A 21,996-nucleotide genomic window follows, 5' to 3' on the forward strand; every position below is an offset into this window, starting at 1 on the left:
GCGCAGTATGGAGCCGACCGTCTTCGGGAGCACTCAGTCTCCTGAAGACTTCCGCAGCAGGGCATTCAAAACCGAGAGCCAGTGCTAAAACGAGGGGACTGGGAAGGCTCTGTAGGACCCAGAGCTTTCCCTCAAGTATCTGTTTTTTTTTTTATTTTTTATTCCCATTAGCTTTAATGTGAATAAGTTATGTATTTCTTCATGAAATCCTAAGACTAACACTGGGTTGTAAACTGTACTAGCCAGAAAGTAATAACATGAATCAAATGTGTCAGTGTATGGCAGTGCTTCCTGACCAGTGAGCCATTTAAGCTATGTACACACTCTAGATAAATCTAGCATGTTGGCCCCGGATCCTCCTCGATGAGCCATCCACCCGGCCGAGGGCAATATGTTGGTGCAATATGGTCACCTTTAACATGAGCTTTAAGTTCTACACTTCTGCATTAAAACTGAATGCATCACATAAAATGTGAAAGAACCCAAAAGAAGAATGTTCGCAAGGGTATATTTCAAGTATTTTTCCTATCCCAAACCTTTACAAATTGCTGCCACCTGACTCTAGAGTGACTACATGGTCTCTAGAGTGATGAATCAAGCTATGTCTGGCAGTCCCCTGGAGAAATCTTTGTTTTGGGATGGCAGATCGGTACTTGCCTACCTAACCACGTTGTGCCAAGTATGAATTTTGATGTAGGGTGCATTATAGCGCAGAGCCTTTTTTCAGTGGTTGGACTTGGCCAATTTGTTCCAATGAAAAGAACCCTGAAAGGTGGATGAGTTTGGTTTGCGCAGAGCCCTGACCTCAACCTGATAGGGCAATTCCAAAATTAGTATCTGACCTCAGGAATGCTCTTTTGTAAGAATGGCCTAAAATGTCCATAAACGCTCTTCTAAACCATGTGGAATGCCTTCCCAGAAGAGTTGAAGCAGTTATAGCAGCAAAGAGAGCCAACTCCATATTGAAGCCTATGAATTAAGAATAGGATGTATGGGGGGGGTGGAGAGACTGAACCACACATGTGCAAGGAGGAGACCATATGCTTTCTAGTTTCAGCCAGCTCAGGAATGACAGGTGAACCTTAAAAATGGTTTGAGCCAGGAAAAAACAATTGAATGAAACCACCCTTCATAGAACACGTTGGAATAATACAGCAACGCTCATATTTTGTCTAAGGACAAAGTAATATAGTATAGTGTTTTGGTCTCCCTGAATCCTCCTGTATGGTCATTACACTCAGAGCAGGATTTGACAAGAGCCTTTGTTTGATAGATGTCCTGTAAGCACTTGTGGTTGCCGTTTACATTCTCGGGGGAGATGGGAGAGGCTGTAGCAGCTGCACCACTTTTTCTTGTGGCTTTTTTCCCCTCCCCACAGCCATCAGGCATTTGCAATCAAATCTGGCAGCAAAGCAAGGGGATACGGGTGGTAAAATGACACACTGAACTTGCCCTAGTATAAACACACGCAAAAGCAGCGCCCCCTAGAAGCAGAGCCATCTAGTTTTGTTAGGGTAAAACTCAGGCAACCAGAGGCCAGAGTAACAAGACTTTAAAGTGAACCTCCGGACTAAAAATCGACTCAGCAGCACTGAAAAGGCTTGGTGCTTCTTTAACAGTTTCACAGCATCAGAACTTTGTTTCTCTTATACAAGCCTCATTTTTAGCTGCACAGAAGAAAACTGCCCAGGCTTTTTCCCCCTGATGCTGTGCAAAGCATGATGGGATTTCTGATGTTCTCTTTCTGCTGTTTTGGTGCAAATTTTTTTCTTTTACATTTTGAATTTGACATTTGAAGCCTAGCGAGCGCAGCTGGGAGGGGTAATCAGGACACAGGACAGTTGGAACTGTGTCTCCTGCTCCTTGTCACCTCCTTTCAACCAAAAAGATGGCTGCCCCCATGACAGATGGCAGCCCCCATGAATCACAAACATTTGCCTGTTCTTTTAAAACAGGGTGGGTAAGAGATTATATTACCTATCTATTCTAATTAACATAACTAACGTAACTTGATGACAGTGGCCTCAATTCACGGAGCTTTACCAAACACTTTATCAAACGTTTGATAATTTACCTCATGGGTAAATTCTAATTTTGATTTCACTAAGGTGTTATAGATTTATCGAATGTTTTATCGATGAATTGATCAATGAACAAACACCTTAGTGAATTCAAAATTAGATTTTACCCATGAGGAAAATTATCAAACGTTTGATAAAGCTCTGTGAATTGAGGCAAGTATGTTTGTTTAGGCTGAAGTTCCCCTTTAAAACCACTTACAGTGTGAGACATTCTGACATCATATATATATATATATATATATATATATATATATATATATATATATATATATATATATATATATATATATATATATATATATATATATATATATATATATATATATATATATTTATTGAATGGCAGATTCACAAATGCCTGATGGTCCCCTGTATGGCTGGTAACACATCGGCAGATTTGCAGATGTCTAGCAGATCACAGAATGTAATAGCAGTGCGGTTGGTTACTGAAGGAAAAGTGCATTGAAGAGACGTGACAATTTGCTGTGATAACGATTAACATGAGAGCAGACATTTTTTTCCCTCAGCACCTGATTGGAGGTTTCAAAACTATGACACAGTTTACTCTCCAAGACAGGTCAACAATGAGACAAAAAAGCAAGACACTACCAACCTTAGGAAGGGGCCACTGCCCAAAGAACCTCACTTTCAAAAGGTTGGTCTTCTGCAGACAACAGGTCCAGGTGATAGCATCTGATGCTGATTCTTCCAAGGCAGATTCCTGATGTCACCAGCTCTATCTATATAGGTCCAGGATCCTGCCATTGCTCTTGTGGAGTGTGCCCCACTGAGAAGGTAATTGGCTGGACCTTTGTTAAAGTGAATGGGAACCACATTTTTTAAAAAATGAAGCAAATACTTTCCTAAGGAGAAGGAAGGCTCTGGCTTGTATAGAGCCTTCTGTCTCCTATCTCGGTGCTCTCTATCCTGTGCTGGCTCCCCCCTGTTTCAATCCCCCGCCGAAAGGGTATTTGAAAGTCTTCGGGAGCCGTGTCCTCTCGAAGACGTGCTGCTCCATACTGCACAGGCGTGAGCATGCAAGAGAGCGTGCTTGTGCAGTACAGGGCCGCCCTTCTTCAGGAGCACTCGGGCTCCCTGAAGACTTCTGAAGCCTCCTTCGGCCGGGTAAAGCAGTATTTGACTAAATTAGTCAAATACTGCTACCGGGTGAGCCAGCACCGGGACGGGACCAGGAGAGAAGCCGGAAGGCTCTATAGGACCCAGAGCCTTCCCTCTCCTTGGGTAAGTATCTGACTAATTTTTTTAAATGCGGTTCTCATTCACTTTAAAGGATTAGCCAGGCAAAAAATAAAATAAAATAGGAGTTTCACTTACCTGGGGCTTCTGCCGACCTCGCGGTTAGTGGTGCAACGCGTAAAATTCACGTGTTGCATTACCATCGATAAAAAAATGTATGCGTTAATGTTCCTGCACCAGCGTTAATGCGTAAAAATGTACGCAATGCGGCCCGCCGACTCAGAGGTCGGCAAAAATGAAACTAGCTGGTGGTGGGGGACTGGAGCAGCAGTGAGTGAATACGAGGGCACAGGATGGCTGCATGAAGCTGGTAGAAGCCCCAGTAAGTGAAACGTTTTTTTTTGCCTGACGATTCCTTTAAGCCTCCTAATATACATCACCCTAATAATCCATTTATCTACAGATTTGCAGAAATCCATTTTCCCTTTGTATACACCTGAGAAACTTTAATACTCTTATGAGTTCCTTATTTTTTTTTTCTATCTTGTATTATTCTGATTACATTTAGGAAAAAGGGGTTGGGTGATATTCTCTCCCGTCGTGGAAGAAAATTCTCCAACCTTCCTCCTACTTTTGAGCTGTGGCCACAATTATTGATTGGTCAGAGCATCAGAATTCAAAGAATGTTTATTGTTGACGCTTCTTGGTTAATTGCCCATGTCGGTTCTCTTGAGATTTTAATATGCTGACACAGATCCCCAAAAATATTTTTTAAAGCAAAAAAACAAAAAAAACACAATATGTAAATAAAAGTGCACGTTTATTACAAATCTAAAGCCACAAACAGAAAACCATAGTAACACAAGTCCTAAAGCTTCATTTATTAGTTCAAAAAGGCCGCTTGAGGCAAAATGTGCAATAAATTGAACTGCTGCTGTACAGTTATAAAAAAAAATCTGCCAATATCCAGCAAAGAGATCGAGAATGCTGCTAGTTCTCAATAACTTTGTTGGATATCGGAAAAAGCTGGTATACAAGGAGGGTAGTCTTGTAGTCTATGGAATTCAAAACAGGCAAGCTACAACTCAATATATGACTAGACATTCAATGTTTCATCTTGTACACACTTTTATCCATTTCTTATAACGGCAGTTTTTCCTTGGTGCACATCTTGCCTCTTGTTAAACAGAACCAGAGATCCTGTAAGGAACAGAAGTTATACATACCTGGGGCTTCCTCCAGCCCCATAAGCGCTGATCGATCCCACGCAGCCATCCAGCGCTGCCCGCAGCTATGAGAACCGGGACCCCGCTCTGCCGCCAGTCGGAGCCAGTCTAGCGTAGCAGAGGAGCGCTCTTTGCGTATCTCTGCAGCACTGTATGGAAATATACGTAGAGGGCGCACTTCTGCGTAGCCCGGCTCCGATGGCGTCATCGACGAGAGCCCGTTCTTGTAGTTGCGGGCAGCGCTGGACGGCTGTGTGGGATCGATCAGCGCGTATGGGGCTGGAGAAAGCCCCAGGTATGTATAACTTTTCTTTACAGGATCTCTGGTTCCCTTTAAGCATTCTTGTTAAACCATAAAATGCAGAGTCACGCCATTGGTTACTGTGCATAGAACAGTGTTTTTTAGATGTGGTATTTTAAATATGTTTTCCATGTCCTTGGTTTGTGTATACAGGTTATCTATGTATGAGTCTATACTTCATGGATTCTGCTGCTTCTTGATATTTTGCCTATTCTTACAAACAAATCTTTTGTTCTGTCTAAAGTTTTTAAGAACACTTCTTCTGTCTACCGAATGCTGAAGGACCACCTCCTCCAACTGTGGGCCAAACAGCCATTCTCCTGTCAATGGCATACAACACGCTGCTCTTTAGGATCTATTTGCAGCCCACATTTTTACCCAGAGGTTCCTTCTCACTACATTAGTTAATGCGGCTGCTTTTGCTGTGAGCCGAACAGACTCGGATGTGGCGTCAGTTATGTAAGCCACAGCCTTGCTAAGAACATTTCCCTTAGGAGATTCATACTCTACAAATCTTTCAACCTGTTGCAACCAGAACCCGATGGTTCCAACCACGCAGGCAATAGCCGCGACAGGCATGAAATTGGCACAAGCGGCAGACCAACATTTCTTTAAAACACATTCTACTTTTACACTGGATGGGTCCTTCATTATCTTCCCCTGACTGGGATAAGAAAGCATCCACCTTGGGGCATTCATCCCATATCTTAGAATCCTCCTTCGAAAAAGGAAATCTTTCTCAACCCTTTAGACAAAAATGCTCTCTTGTTAGGGCATCTCCACTGCCCCAATAAAATGGTTTTTGTTGAAGGCGGGAGTGGAAAGCACAGCTGTTCAGCTGGTTCCGTCCCACTATATAACTTGTCACATGAAGACCTATCTCCAGACTTTCTCTGCTGTATCTCTAAAGTATTGTGTATTGCTTTGAGGAGCTCCTCAACATCAGCGGGTAAGCTAAACTTAGAATTAACAGATTCCTGGTCTGGTGCCTCATCGCTATCCTCTGCTAAGAGGTATGAAAGATGTTCGTTTACATCTTCTGGCTTTTTTCCCCTGATGCTGTGCAGAGCATGATGGGATTTCCTATGTTATTCACGTTGCCTAGCAACTGGGAGAGGCGCTCAGGACACAGGACAGTTGGAACTAAAAAGATGGCTGCCATCATGAAATCAAACATTTGCCTGTTCTTTTAAAACAGTGTGGGTAAGAGATTATATTACCTATTTTAATTAACATAAGTAATGTAACTTAATGACAGTATGTTTGTTTAGGCTGCAGTTCCTCTTTAAGGTTTGCTTTAATCTATAGACAGTTCTGCTGACATATCCTGTTCCTAACAGTGGCCACGTCTCAAATGTTGATCTGTCCTGGAGGGCGACTAAAGGAATCTGAAGCTTCAATGCACATTTGTTTCAGTAAACAACCTGCACAATTGGTACATTCTGTGATCTGGCTCTAAAACCCTTTTTACCAGTGTGTGGCCAGGATAAGGCATGGTATATTAGCATTTCATAAATATAAGAGACTAGCTGATTGCCCGGCGTTGACCGTGAATATATTTGGCTAGTGTTGGCTCCGCCCGCTTTCTAACCCTAACACACAATTACTCAATGACCAAGTTTGTGAGCTTTGCGGTCTTTGGAATCAATTTGCATTGAAATGAAAACAAATCTGATTGGCTGTTTGTGGCTCCACCCCCTTTAGTGAATTTGGTCCCCAGTCACCCAATTACTGACTGTATCAGGTTTGAGGCCTCTGCCATTAAAGCGGAATATAACCCTGCATTTCAACTTTGCTCTAAAACATTATTTACAGTATATTATATGCAACCAGCATTTTTTTTTTTTACTAGACCAGCATTGGAAAAGTTAAAAACAGAGGTTTAAAGTTCTGTGGAGAGATATGCAGAAGTTCAGGTAGATACATTTAACTAAATAGAATGTAACAAGTGAGAAATGTTACACACTCTTTGCCTGTCCTTCAGCTCCTCAGTCAGAGAGTGAGTCACATTCCACACTTAGATACATTTATGTAAACAAAATGTATCTATGTAAGCTTCGGATGGGTCTGCAGTTCTCTCCAGGAACTTTAAAGCTCTGTGTAACCCTTCCACTGTACGCACATCTAGACGTACAGTGAACCTGTAGCGAATACATTTTACAGAGCCACACAAAACCAACAGTCATACAAGCATTTTTCAGACTTTTTGATCCTCATCAGTGCATGGCAGGGACTGATATGGCTCTATGAGATAAAGCTTGGACCAGTGCAGCCTCGCTCTCAGAGGCATAAAGAGAGGATTGGCATATTTTGAGGTCAAGCTCAAAACTGACTTAGTCACAGATTACTTTAACATTGCCACATAGTGAACGTACAATAAAATATCAGCATTATAATTTTCTGTACCTGCACAGCTTGATAATGGCGCAGACTCTTGCAATGCTTCAGCTTGGATGCGTCATCCATGTAAAAAAGTGAACACAGCTCACAGAAAAATCCTGTCTTGGGAACCAGGTATTCCATGCCTGCAACAACAATATAAGGTGGCTTCAAACATTGGCAGAGGTATATTTTCTTGCAGGAGGAAAGGAGAATTCCCGGTCTCTACAGTTATAGTACAATGCTACAGGCTGCGGTTACCAATATTTATGGGCAACGATTTGGCATTTCATTTACTTCACCACTGACGGCTGCAAGTCTGGACTGTTAAATCTCAACTCCATACCAAAAGATGCCCCACACAATAGGCCCTGAAGGTAACGTGTAGTCAGTGCATTACTGAGCAGATCAGAATGTACATAGGCCTCAGAGAATATCCAGCATGCTTACCTACTGCCACCGAAGAGTTAAACGGACCCAATTTTTCTTTGGCAGGAGACTCCAGTTTGGATTTCTTTGCCGGTGTTTCTTGGCCTTTAGATTCAGCATCACCTAGAGGAAAACACAAGAGCCTGACTTAGCTTTAACCAAACAGAAGAAAACATTTCTAAACATGCATCTCCAATGGGAACACCACAAGTGAGCAGCACATCTAGACTGGATGGTTTTGTGTAAACAGATTGCAGCCACTTCCTGGGTGATTAAAAAAAAAAAAAAAAAAAAAAAAAAAAGGAGGTTAGAGAGAGGAAAAGTGACTCGCTTGCATGGAGTTTGTATGTTCACCCCATATTTGCATGGAGTTTCACCTCACATGCTAAAACATACTTTTTGGTTAACTGACCATAGCCAAAAAAAAAAAAACCTGTCCATAAATTATGATGCAATCATTCTATTGTAAGCACCATCACTGGACAGGTGGTGGCATGAATTGTTCAATATACACAGTAAAGCATGGCAGAAAAAGCATTGGATGATTTACTAACAAACAACTCTGAATTAGGACACATAGTATATAACATGCTTTTTGGTGGTTTTACACTACATGTAACAATAAAAATATGTAATGAAAACAGTAATGCACATTTTATAGGAGACAACTTTGTATGCATGAAACGTAACTCAAGTAGTTTGTAAGTAGGAGCCTGTCTGCATTCATAAAAATGTCACAAAGTCCTGGAAGCATACTATCACACTTCCAGGAAGCATTAGTAGGACGGGAAACTTTTTTAACTCAGAAAAACTGCAGTCTCTAATAAGATTGAGTGCAGCCTATCTGGAGGAGAATGTTCGTCCAGATAAACTTATGTGGTTTAAGCCACCTGCTGTAACAGTTAAAAAGCAAAACAAACTACGCTGCTTCACTTGTGGCATCTTCACTGCAGATATCTTAGGCCCTGTTCACAGTGGTGTGATTTAACGGCTGCTTCATAACACTTTTCCGCACTGCAATTCACCCCCTATGTGACATTCACAGCATGGCCGTATGGTAATGCATTACATGCAGTACCTTACTGGTAAACATTAGCGGTAGAGGTAAAGCATACTTTTCACTGACTGTATGCTTCACTGCACCCAACACGAGCATGAAGTAAAATTGATAAATAAAATGGCCACCTGTAAGCCATTTTGCCATACTCCCTTTGTTCTATACAGCATAAGACTAGTTCTCTTCTTTCACATGTTTTCATGGGTTTGGAATGTGCTACTAGGGATGATTTGTCTGTCTTGTAGATAAGGATGGCGCTGTGTGAATCTCACCAGTCAAACTAGCCTTAAATTTAACAAGCTACTGATGAAACATATACCTCTAATAATAATTAACGACTGACTGATCTCATCCACTTAAATATTAATATGTATTCATTTATGCTGTATTCTGTATTCCAATAGTTAACTTAGAGATTTTGTGAGGATCCAATCAGGTTATTGGTAGAAGGTATGATTGTAATGTGTAATTTGGGGTATATAACTTCTGTTACGAGCCTTACTCAGTAGACTAAAATTTTGTCTCCTGTACAGTAAATAAACCAATACTTTACTTCCAAGACATCGATTTGTGGTATTTCACAACAAGCACGACAAGATAACAGCTATTACATCACACAACACTTGTACAGGTAAACACATATGTGCTCAGTGGGGCAGACAACAGATGGATTGCACCTTTCACGGTCACTCACCAGTCTCTGTTTTATCTGGAGTGGAATTGATGCTGTTCTCCATTTTGCCTATTGTGGTCTTGGCCTTAGCAGGTTGGTTACCAGTCGTGGAGTCCGCAGGACTCTGCTGTGATGCCTCCTTGCTGTCCTCAGGAAGAGGGCGTTTTCTCAGTCCAACTCGCTGGCCAGCTGGAGTTTTGGCAGCTATAGCAAAAGGGTCAAAACAAATAAAAATGTATGAAACGGTCTCCTGGGCATTTACTGAAAAGTATTAACAATTGCTCAGTTTACCCATAAATTAAGCATTTACATATCACTGAAATTCTTCACAGTATTTTAGAGTACGCGTGCTGAACATTTCACATCACTAAATGTCCTCAGAGGGAGCTCACAAGCAAACGTCCCTCTACAGCAGGCTTTCTCAACCAGGGTTCCCTGGAACCCCAGGGTTCCTTGAGTACTCTGCAGGGGTTCCTTGGCATTTTCCCCCATCGTGGTGAAAGTATATAGAGCACACTATAATAGGTGGTACTGTAACAAGAAGCACTAATTTGGGGGGTCAGGAGACAGTATAATGAGTGGCAGTGTAATAGGGGGTAGTAAAATAAACAGCCACACATACTTTTAAAGACCTTGCCTCCTGCAAAATAACTGCAGGGGTTCCTTGAGATCAAAACATTGTTTGCAGGGGTTCCTTGGGATCAAAAAGTTATTTGCAGGGTTCCTCCAGGGTAGAAAGGTTGAGAAAGGCCGCTCTACAGTCTTAAGGCGCGTACACACTCAGGACTTTAGCAAACTACGGGTCATTAGACCCGCCCGCGGGGCGGTCGTTTTGACGAGTGTTGCACGTGAGTACAAGCTGTCAGACTGATAAGACTGGTTTTGACTGATCGGCTCAGCGTTTAATGCTTCTCTAGTAACAGTCACAGGTAACCCCCTCCACATACACAGCGAGAAGGCATCAGTAAAATGGTTTTTCAAAGCATTGATCAGTTTTCCCACAATAAAAGTTTTCTTAAAGAGAAACTCCAACCTAGAATTGAACTTTATGCCAATCAGTAGCTGATACCCACTTTTACATGAGAAATATAATGATTTTCACAAACAGACCATCAGGGGGCGCTGTATGACTGATTTTGTGCTGAACTCCCTCCCACAAGAAGCTCTGAGTACTGCGGTGCTCCTGGCAAACTGGCACAATGTAACAATGTTCACAGACAGGAATTGGCTGTTTACAGCTGTCTCTAACAGCCAAAACAGCTAGGAACAGCTACATAACCTGCCCACAGTAACAATGTCACCATGTAATACATGTCAGAATGTGAATCTGGGAGAGGAAAGATTTTACTATGAGCAAACACTGACTAAATCATTTATACATAATTATGGTAAAAAATGAAGCACTTATTTTTACTACATTATTTTCACTGGAGTTCCTCTTTAACCTCCCTGACAGTAATCCCTAGCTACACTCAGACTAGCCGCTGGGAGCTAAATGCAGAGTATAGCGCGCAGCTGGCGTTTTTACTCATTTCCCGAGGGATCGAGACGCTGGCAGCCATTCTTTTTCCTCTCCACAGAGGCTCTGAATCACCCTAGTGAGATCGGTGTCTGATCTCACTACTGAGTTACAGCACCACCTGGAGGACAGAGGGAAAATTGCAGCGCTGGAGGCCAGGGAGGTGAGTTCTGGGGCTGCTGCAAGCATTCTAGCAGCATGATTTTTTTCCCCTGGTTTTAGGGTCTGAAATATGCTGAAAAGATCCTAAAATCCAGAAATAATCATACAGTCAGGGAGGTTGATCACTTACATATCAGGTCCCTGCACACAGGACCCTAATGCATAACATCACTTCAAACACAATACACGCACTGCAATAGTGCTTTCTAGAGAAGCATTCAAGGGTAGAAAGCACAGAGGACTTGCTGAATTGCAAACTCCAGGTGGCGTCATCTATTACAGTAAAATCTCACCACAGTAAACTGATATAGTAAAACTTTGGGTATAGTAAATTCAATGTCCAGGTCCCAAGCTAAACACCATTAAAAGCATATTGGAGTAACAGATATAAAACTCAAATACAATAGAACTTGTGTTATATAAATTACTATTTTCTGGCCCCTGAAGTATTCTGTGTCCAGCTATAGTGGAAAGTGGGCGGGCACTTCATGCGTCATACACCAGTAGGAGACCCGTGAGTCGCTGTAGGTGGGCGGGCTGGCAGCCACTTGTAGCCTGCTCGCTATCGGCACACTACTCTGGGCCTGTGTGGATTACCTCTAAAGTACCAGCCAATGAGATCTATGCTTCCAGTGTAAGCTGCTGCCTATTTACTGAGGGGTCATCTGTGACTTGCTTGTGCATGGCTGCAAAGTTATAGCATGATCTGGGCTGAACAGAAACGTTGACAGAGGAGCACACTATCGTCACTATACCTGCATTAACTGGTGTGACCTATGCTTACTGTGCAAGTTGTTGAGCGATTATTGCATGTAAATCCCTGCATATTAAAGAGAATCTGTACTCTAATATTCTTACAATAAAAAGCATAGCATTCTATTCCTTATGTTCTCCTGGGCCCCTCTGTGCTGTTTCTGCCACTCCCTGCTGCGATCCTGGTTTGTTATGAACAGTTTTAGGCAGTGTTTACAAACAAAAGACATGGCTTCTAACCAGAGTATCATAGGCTGAGAACTAGCTTACTGTGTGACTCATGCAGAGATTGGAGGGGGGTGTGTAAAGCTTCTGCCAATGACAAGCAGTGCTGCACATTGCACACATTCCAGCCTTAGCCCGACAGACGACAGAGGAAAGGCGATAAGATTTATTAGAGACAGTGCAAGTAGGAAAGGCTGCAGTAAGACAGACCACATTAGAACAGGTATAGGAACTTATAGGACAGAAGAAATAAGGCTTAACATTTTGTTACAGAGTCTCTTTAAGTACTGTGCATTTTCATCTAGTTTAGACGTCTGTGCTTGCTGAAGCATTGAAAAGGAAGATTTACTCCCAATCGTTGACCGAATTAAGTTACATTACTATAGTATACTTTTTGTGCTTGAGTGTGACCATTACTGATATAGTGAAGCCAATCCCTTGGAGTTTACTATAAAGGGATTCTACTGTACTAGCCACACATTTCAACTAAAACAAGTGAGATATAGAGAAGCAATATTACCCAACAGGGAATCTTCCATTTGCATTGCTTTCTTAACAGACTTCATTGGCAAGACTAGTTTCCTAAAACTCACCAGGCTGTGATTTGGTGATGCGTTTGCTTGGTTGGGACTTGCCATCGTTCTCTGTTTGCTCAGCAGCCTCCTCCTCCTCCTCACCGATCTCATCCACTGTCAGAAACTGGAGTTCTGCGTCACCTGGACACTCGTCCTCATCCTCTCCCTTCACCTCATCCAAAGTCAGCAGAGACTGGTCTGCTTGGCTGTCCTGGCCCAGCTCTGATACAGAATTATTCAGGGCTTTTTGATTCTTCTTTGCTTTAAGTGCTATCGAGCTGCCCTGTTTGTTCGCAGTGTCCTGTGGCAGTTTGTTCGCAGAACTGTGAGGCTCAGAAGGTGAAGCCTGTTCTTCGTCCTCCGCACAGACCTCATCGAGAGTAAGTAGCTGGTCTTTGGCCAGGATGTCAGGTACAGTTGAGGAATGGTGCTCAGCAGCAGCTGCCTGGGCATCCTCCTCATCACTAACCTCATCTAATGTCATCAGCATCTCTGAGTCCTTTGCACTAGCGAGTGGGGCATCCTCTGCATCTGTAGTCACCAGAGACTGTGCGTCCTTTCCTTGGCTCGTCTCTGCTGCAGTGGCTGCATCTTCCTCATCGCCAACCTCATCCAAAGTGACAAAAGACAAGTCCTGGGCAGCGGTGGTGCTGTCCTGCTTTGCTTTCTTTGAGTCTGAGGTAGGAGTGGCAGTTTCCTTTCTCTTCCCACTCTTGGCAGCATCAGCAGCTCCAGCGTTTGTCTTCTGAGAAGTGCCGCGATCCTCTACAATCTCATCCACTGTAACAAACTCATCCAAGTTGAATGGGAAATCTTCCTTTTCGTCCTATACAAAGCAAATAAACACAAACCACGTTAAACTGCGTAAGAGTCCTCTGCCATTGTAATTAACATTATTAACCTGACACAAAAATGGTCTATCCCACATCTTCTCCCCCAACAGAGTAAACGAGACCAAGAGGGTATAAAATCAATTCTTTATTTTTCTCTGGTAAACAAGTAATAAGGATGCGAACCAGGCAATCTAAAAGTTAAAATCTCTTACTTTTCTTGTTGATAAATGATCTCTCCCCCAGTTTACCTGACTTATTTGGTACACAAAAAGGAAGTTGCAGGGCATGCTGGGTTGTCCTTTTTTGCTTCTCTACTCCCCCTGACTAAACTAATGCAACCTGATTGGCTGAAACCTCTTTCCCTCCCATTTTCCCCTCCCACATCTGTTACTCTCTGATTGGCCAATATTTCTCATGCTGAGGCAATGCACTTTCTATAATGAAGGACTGGCAAATCAGGCAGAGGAGAGTAAGGGAGGAAAAAACATCAGGATTGGCTTCAAATAGCCAGAGTTGAAATGGGAAATGCAAAGAAGAATTTTCTCTTTTTACTGTAGAAAATTTTTGAAAAGCAAAATGTGGACAGTGGCATACATAGGTTATGTAAATAGAGCAAGTATTTATCTACTTGTGTGTGTGTTTTTTTTTTTTTTAGATAGTACGGCTGACAAGCTTCTCTTGAAAAAGTTTGTCAGAATGAAGGTTTTTTTTTTTTAATCTTTAGCACGACACTTAACACTGACTCAAAGCATACATTTAAATTGAGTAATAAAATTACAAATGGTCTTCACTGAGCCAAATTGCTTGCAAGGGAAGTGGTAATACTATCAGGTCTAGGAGTATAGTTGCTAAATGTACTGTGCTTGAGGAAGGATTGAGGTGTCAAACCATGTATATTGTGCAGTTTAGTACAATCAGCATGGACACCAGAAAGCAAATCGTAACCTGCAGAGCCTGAACCCCCTCTTTTATCCCTGCGACTTCCTGTGGCATGTGGTTTGTGCGGCATAGACCCAGCTGCTGCATCCACGTCGTGCATTACAACTGCCTATTATGCCTCATGTTATCCCACTGCTGTATGCATTTCTGTGCTCAGAGCGGCCTCACACTATGTAACTGACTGGGATCAGCACTTTACTGGATAGCAGCATGGTCATGGTGCATTGCTGCATAACAAAACTCACACCCCCACAGTGTGAATAGGCTGGGAACCTTATAGACCTCTTAGAGAGACCACTTAAAGTGGGATAAAACTCTGGCATAACATTCAATAAAATTGTGTTTCCCTACTTTTTATTACCCATACAGTTATCATATTTGCTTTTGTGCACAAGTAATATGTCTACAGATTAAAATTTCCCAAAGTGCAGCTTATCTGCTCTGAAAGCTGCCATTGCATTTTCTTGCATAGCTGCTGTATATATCCTATACGGTGATGGTTAAGCTTACCTCTTTTGACCTTTGTCCGCGAGTGCTGGCCCTGGTGCTTCGCGTATGCCGAGATGAGGATGATGAACTCTGCACAAAAAGGAAGCAACAACAATATAAAAACTGAAGTTTTCCCGCGCATCTGACTACAAGTATCAATTGCAACCCATAAGGGGTCCCATCACTCTGGTCATGTTATTTACTTGAAAGCACAAGCATGATTATTCAACCCACTCTCCCTGCTGAACTTTAGTTCATAGGTCTCACTAAAAAAAAAAAAAAAAAAAAAAAAAAAGAGTATACAAAACGCATAATGTCTAGTGTACCAAGACCCCTGTGTACACTAGCCACGTGAACTGACACATTTGCGGCTTGATCCCACCAGTTTAATGGCTACCGTTCAAGTTATGCTTAGTGACACAGACTAGGTCATGTGTCTGCAATACAAGTAAATGGGAAACGTCAATTAAACTGAAAGATCCAAGTAGTTTGAGAAACAGCAGCTGATTTTCTGTTAAAACTCTGGCTAAACACCAAACAATGGTCGCAGGGAACAACTTTAAGGTCTGTGGACACCAATGTCTACAAAAAAACAAAAAACAAAAAAAAAACAACACAATCTGATTCAGGTTTCTTTACACAGCCACGTTGTCCGCGGCGTACTGCGCAGTAGTGCGAGGTCGTCTTCTGCACCATGCAGGACCCGGGGCCGGAGAGCTGTCAGCGTGGGACAGTCGGCTGCAAGGGGCTGGAGAAAGCCCTAGGTAGGTTAAGCAGATTTTGTTTAATTTGGCTGATTCCTGCAAGTCAAAGGTCTGTGCACAGTAGCCAAGAAGCTGTTGATATCAGCCAGGCATAACCGCATGAGTTTTGTTCAGTGGAGTTGCATATGAATAGCTCTGCTTGTGAAAAAGTAACTGTCTGAGGATAATACTGCCATCTGGTGTTCACAAACCGCCTGTTACAAAGCAGAGCTAATGGAGTGGATGTTAGTTTTCAGAAGCACTGTGCAGCAGAACGACAATTGAATGTCATTCTCTTAACGCCAGTCATGTAGAATGGTTACTCCTATATATTAACCACTTCCCTACCCTGGTCATTTTCACAGTTCAGCTCAGCTCCGATTAGGTTGGCAATAACTTTATCAATGATCACAACTAAATGATCTATATATTCTATTTTCAGGACAAATTAGGCTTTTTGTAGCCAATATTTGTTTTTAGTAATTACCTTATTTTCTATGCATTTTAAAAGGAAAATAAGGAAAAGTGAAAAAACAAACAATTTATCCACTTTCATACATTCTAGCTTAGTGTAAACAGTTATATTGTACATTAAACGCACATTTTATTTGTTTATCCCTCCCATTTAAACAGTTAATTTGTTTTAATAATGTATTAGATGTAACAAATCTGCTACTGTCTTACTCCTAGAATGTGCATTTTACACTTGTTTACTAATTAACTCTGCTATTGAATTCCCTGTGGGGGGAGGAAAGGGGTTTGAGCGTTTTCTGTCTCAAATTGCGATTTCAATTCGATTCACGATTTCCTTCAAGCTTTGTTCCCCCTCTGTCCTCCTGTATCTCCTTGTGCCCCCTTTGCCTCTTTATGCCTTCTCTGGGTCTCTCTCTTGCCCCCTTTGTGTTTATGTGCCCGCTCTGCTTCTCTCTGTGCCCCCTCTGTGTCTCCTGTCTCCCTCTGTGCCCGCACTGTCTCTGTGCCCCCTCTGTCCCCCAAGCTGCATCAGTTCTGGACATAGCTTCAAGCACGAATCTAGCGATTCCCATCTATCCACTTCGCCTCCTGCAGGCTCTAATGCACGTAATACTTCCTGTATGTCATGTGACAGAGTAACCCAGAGTTTTGCCAAGCACCAGACCCGGCAGACGGCGATAGAGGACGGACAGCGTTAGACTCGTGCGGAAGGTATGTCCAACGCTGCGAGCCGCATGCGCCGGGACTTTAGGGAGGTTTGAAGCCATTTCTTTTCAAATTCCCCCATGTGGAAATGACGTGATCGCGATAATTGTCACTTTGACGATTCCAAAATTGTGATGTTGGTGATCGCGATTTCGGTTTAAATTCGATTTATCTTTCAGGCATAGTTTGCCGTCATTACTTTACAACTCTGTAGTGAAGTTATCAGGTCAGAGGTAAATAAACAGCGTTATGTAAGATTTTGTAGGAAGGAGAGTGCAGAGATTTATTTTCATTTCAATGTTAATTGGAGCAAAAATTGTGGAAACTGATGGATAGAAGGAGCAGCTACTGAATGCAAACAATTAAAGAGGAACTGTAGTGCAAAATAGCATAATGAATAAAATTGCTTATGTTTTACATTACAGTATAACTTTATACATTTAGTCAGTGATTGTCCATACCAAAATCTTTCCTCTTTCTGATTTACATTTTGAAATACATCACCTCCTTACTACTAAGCAGGTGCATCAATGCAAAATGTTCACTTACTGCGTGTCGAAGCCAGATAAAATAATACCTGGTCTCCCAGATTGCTTGGGGGGGGGGGGGAATTCCACATAGATAATTAGCTTTGGCTATAAATCACTGGTAGGGCGGGGCTACATGCCAATATGCAGCAATATATAGATATATGAAGTGATTCTGATGCCAGCTGCACTGGTATGAATGGATGCATTTTTCCAGAGCTAGATATAGAACGAGTGCCAGTCAGTGCAGCTCCCGCATGACATACTGGCAGCTGGAAGAGGAGGAGGGCTGCACAACACTAAACTGTTGGGTGGTAGGAGCTAAGCTAGTTAGCACTATCCAATGGGTATTTCTTCAATTGGCCTTGTTCAAAAACTACATACAGGCTGTGGATGACTTGCTTCAAGAAATCTTTTATGATCATTTAACATTACCCACAAAGACAGAGTACAGCTATTGCTGCTCAGATCTCTGCTAAGCAAGAAATGAGAGGGTGAGCAGGAGTCATTCCACTGGTGATTTTCCCACTCGGTGAATTGCAGCACAGGGGACAGTACTGCCAGTTAACACCAAGATACACCATATACTGTCTTAGCTGAAACAATCATTTGTCATAGTTTGCAAACAAATTCCATGCACAGGCCTGCCCAGCTGCTCATTTCCAATCAAAGAACAAATAATGGGCCTTGGACAGCATCATTTACATTCAAGTCACAAACTGACGTTTCATACCTTGTATTCACTTGTACTATAACTTAGCATTACAGAGGGAAAAAAAAAAAAAAAAAAAAAGCAAACTGGTATTTCTAATATTAGAATATAATAAGATATTTGCTTGGTGTGAGGCCATATTTTCCATTTGGACTACCGGTAATGAAAATACCGCAATCGATCTGCCGGGCTGATCACTTGCGGGTTGAGGGCCACTGTACACACACCATCATCGGCTGAGGTGATCATTATTGCCGGCCTCAGCAGACTTTAGACAAGCAGGTCTATGAGCCTTTAGAGGTGCAACAAGCAAGTTATTTAAAAGCCAAAACAAAAGATTTGGTAACAACTGCTTTGTTCTTATAAAAAGTTACAACCAACTTGTCCTTTCATTAATTGGACATAAGAGTGATTTTACCTTTAGAGCCCGCCTCTAAATCTCACTGCCAATCCAACCTTCCCACACTACCCCCCCCCCCCCTCTCTCTCCTATGCCTCATATTATAACTTATGTGTTGCCGGATTCTAAAACCATCGACACCTTTAGAGGTTGCCACTTATACTTCACCGCAAAGTTGCCCGGGACACGAACTATGGAAATCCTTCCACTAATATTGAGACCACCTCTTGTCACATTGAACATGTTACTAAAGGAATATCTCAAACATTACCACACGTTATTGTTATGTAGTCACCTCATGTTGTGGGCAGACTCTTCTGTAATATGGGGTCATTTGAAAGCTATACAAGTTTTTTTTTTTTTTGCCAAGCTGGCCTATAAACAATTGAATGTATTTTCAGACACAGCTGGCTGAAGTAGCTGCACTTACACCTGAGTCGGCAGCACAGGCTACAATAGGAGAGAGGGCAGCGCTACTGCCATAGTTACAAAACAGTTCCCCTATAGGAGAGACCACAATGACATTCTCTGTGTTCTGCAGCTTTACAGACCAATCAGCCAACATGTAACTGCATGCTGGGTAACAGAATTGTGAGGTCAGGGAGCTCTCTGGATTAAATCTCTGGACAGTATTATAAATCCAATGCTAAGCCTTGCACTTTTGCGGAGGTATTTTCACTCATTCTGTAAAATGAAAAATAAAAGGCTGCCAAGGCTAGAGTGCTTCCTACTCCAGCACATTTTGATCACATGATGAATACAGTAATAAACTCAATGTACCATATTTTACGGACTATAAGATGCTCCTGACCATAAGACGGCCCAAGGTTTAGAGGACAAAAAAAACGGGGGAAAATATATATATATATATATATATATATATATATATATATATATATATTAAACCTGGCGCACCCATGGTAAAGGGGCACCTAGTGGATTATGCCCACTTTGTACCTCTTGTGTCTCCGTGTCCTCAATGCCCATTTGTGTCTCCCTGAGTCCTCTGTTTGTCCCCATGTCCTCCTCTGCATGGGCACAGTACAGGGAGTCCCCGACATTGCGGCGGGTTGGAGATTCGTATTGGCCGGCATTCACAAGTCAGGAACTCCCTGCATTTGTACTATAAGATGCAGTAACTTTTTCCCCACTTTTGGGGGACGCAAAGTGAGTCTTCTAGTCCATAAAATATATTATATTCCTGTTGATCGTACAGGAGCAGTGAGAAAGAAATGAAGTTCACCATAGTCTTTGCAACGTACAGAGCTAACCTGGCGTTTTAGAAAGTCACATGGCTGCTAGAAAGGGATGGCTATTCATATTTCTACCAGACATAGGTCACTCTTGAAAATTAATTTCAGCTAGGTCAACATAGCTGTCAAGCTGAATGTGACCACGCACGAATTTCAATAATACTTCATGGAATAATTGTTTTGTGGGGGTCAAAATATCAGTTACAAATCAAATCTGAAAAAAAAACATGCTAACACAAAATTCAGCAATCGTACTGAAGGATAAGAAACTTACACTGTCCTTTGACCGGTCGTCCTTCCTGCCGCTGGATCTGCTGTCATTTTCTCGCGACCTGGAAGCGACTTTTGAGTCTTTGTCCTGAGAGCTAGTACTTCTGTGGCTGCTTTTTGACTGGTGGGCTCCACTGGAGGACTTGTGGTTACCGGCAGCGTTCTCTGATGGACTTGAACGGTTGCTGCTTGATTTAGGGGTGCTGCTCTCTCTTCCTGATGATGCTCCCTCTCCAGAGGACCTTTTTCTGGGATCTGGTGTTCTTGAAGACTTTTGACCGTCCACAGTGAGTGTGACACAGATGTCCCCTTTCTGAGGGTTGTATTTTGCTGTCCTGGTCCCATCTGCTGCAGTGTGGTCACGCTCCTTACTTCCCCCTGAATGTCTACTACTTTCATTTCTCGACCTAGACCTGTCCTCATAAGATCGAGACTTGTCATCGCTAGACCTTCCGTACCTTGAGCTGCTGTGAGATGAATGTTTGGTATCCCTTTCCCTCCTGTCTCCTGACTTGTTAGAAGTCCCTTTCTTGTCTGTGCTACCGGACACTTTAGTAGCATTTTCAGGAACTTGAGCTGCGGATTCCTCCTCATTTCCTTCACTTTCAGACTTGCGTTCTTTCTCAGAGGTGCTACCACCTCTAAGATGAGGCTCTTTCCCCTGGGAACTTGCAGGCTTTGAGCGACTGTCTTTAGATGTCTCCATTTCACTGTCGTGCTCCTCTGATTCTTCGGCTGTCAGGAGGCTCGCCATGTCACGTTGGTTCTGGCTGTCTTGTGTGTCATATTCCTCTTCATCCGACTCGACCGACACGAGCACGTCCATTTCCTCTGACGTGTATGACTGAGGAACTTTATTATATTCCTGCTGATGTTCTACTGGTTGTGGCTGGATAAAGACAGAGCTTCCTTCTGGAGCTTCCGGTGCTTCTGCCGCTTCTTCCTCCTCCTCATCCTCATCTTCCTCTTCACATGCCTCTCCAGGATTAGCAGTCTCATCTGTATCCATCTCTGAAACGGGGGAGGTGGGAAGAGAATCTCTTGGATCTACTTTCTTTACTTCATCAGCGGTCGGGGCCACTTCTCCTTCGAACATGTTAGTTTCAGGCTCTGAGCTGTTAGGTGTTACATAGTGAGATATTAAATACACTCTTCATTTTCACATCAGACCGCCACTAAGAATAAAAGGCACCCCAAAGACATGATATTCTGGTTTGTGGAAATAGCCGATATCGGCCATTTTGGCGGATTGCTTGCATTGGCTTTTATTTATTTTCTCAGCTGAAACCCCAGTCAGCTGAAATGGATTAATTTGGCCAAGCAGTTTATTCCTGCGTCGCTCGCGTGTAGAATGGAGTCGCTGCCTTTTGCATTGGCCCAATTTTGGCAGGGGTTTGTTTACACAAGACCCCAAACACAGACTTCTCTGCTAGGTGTACTGGCTATACCGCAGATGGCTGGCTTGCTGCAGGTGCTTTCTGCCTACCATCTGCAGAATACAGTATCACATCTATGGCCAGCTCGGCATATATGTCTACACGAAGTCCTAAGCCTGTCCAACCCTGGCTGCCTCTGGAGGCTACAGTCACAAGCTTTAACCACCAGTGCAAACCACTGCAAGACCAGCATTTCAATAAGACTCTTAGAAAAAAATATTTACGTGAAAATGCTATTTAAAGAGTATAATTTACAAGACTGCTTTTTTTTTTTTAAAGCACCCCAATGGAAAGTTCAGCTGCTTGCCCACACCTCTGTGCTTTGGGCAAGCACAGAGGCGAGTTCACGCCGCATCCACATACCTCTGTGTGTTATCCATTCCTCTCCTTATTCCCCTGGTCATCAACCACTCCTTGAAAAATCTGACTTAGCTAAAGCCACATTTTCAGACAGTAAGGGGCAGGCTTGAGAGACAATTAGTGTGAAAATAAGAAGTTTTAAAACATCTACTTTGCAGGAAGTGGTTTAAAAGTGATGCCCCACAACCTTAATACAAGTTAACTGTGACCAAATTTTTCTTGCTCAAATGCGTAATGCGATTTTAGAGTTTAGAGTAATTACAGTTGGAGATCAAGAA

The 21,996-nt window shown here is 42.6% G+C and overlaps 1 protein-coding gene across 2 annotated transcripts in view; it reads right to left on the minus strand.

Annotated features, from left to right (window-relative positions):
• Positions 1-21,996, minus strand: part of ZNF638 (zinc finger protein 638) — a 197,465-nt gene that overhangs the window by 1,291 nt on the left and 174,178 nt on the right. For both annotated transcript variants that reach the window (XM_068274297.1, XM_068274304.1), the window contains exons 19-24: positions 19,927-21,037; positions 14,860-14,928; positions 12,596-13,403; positions 9,365-9,547; positions 7,635-7,736; positions 7,212-7,330 (exon numbers count right to left, since the gene is read on the minus strand). In XM_068274297.1, coding sequence (XP_068130398.1) covers positions 7,212-7,330; positions 7,635-7,736; positions 9,365-9,547; positions 12,596-13,403; positions 14,860-14,928; positions 19,927-21,037 — 2,392 coding nt within the window. The remainder of the gene's footprint in view (positions 1-7,211; positions 7,331-7,634; positions 7,737-9,364; positions 9,548-12,595; positions 13,404-14,859; positions 14,929-19,926; positions 21,038-21,996) is intronic.

This window comes from Hyperolius riggenbachi, chromosome 1 (assembly GCF_040937935.1).
Source record: "Hyperolius riggenbachi isolate aHypRig1 chromosome 1, aHypRig1.pri, whole genome shotgun sequence".
Classification (NCBI taxonomy): Eukaryota; Metazoa; Chordata; class Amphibia; order Anura; family Hyperoliidae; genus Hyperolius; species Hyperolius riggenbachi.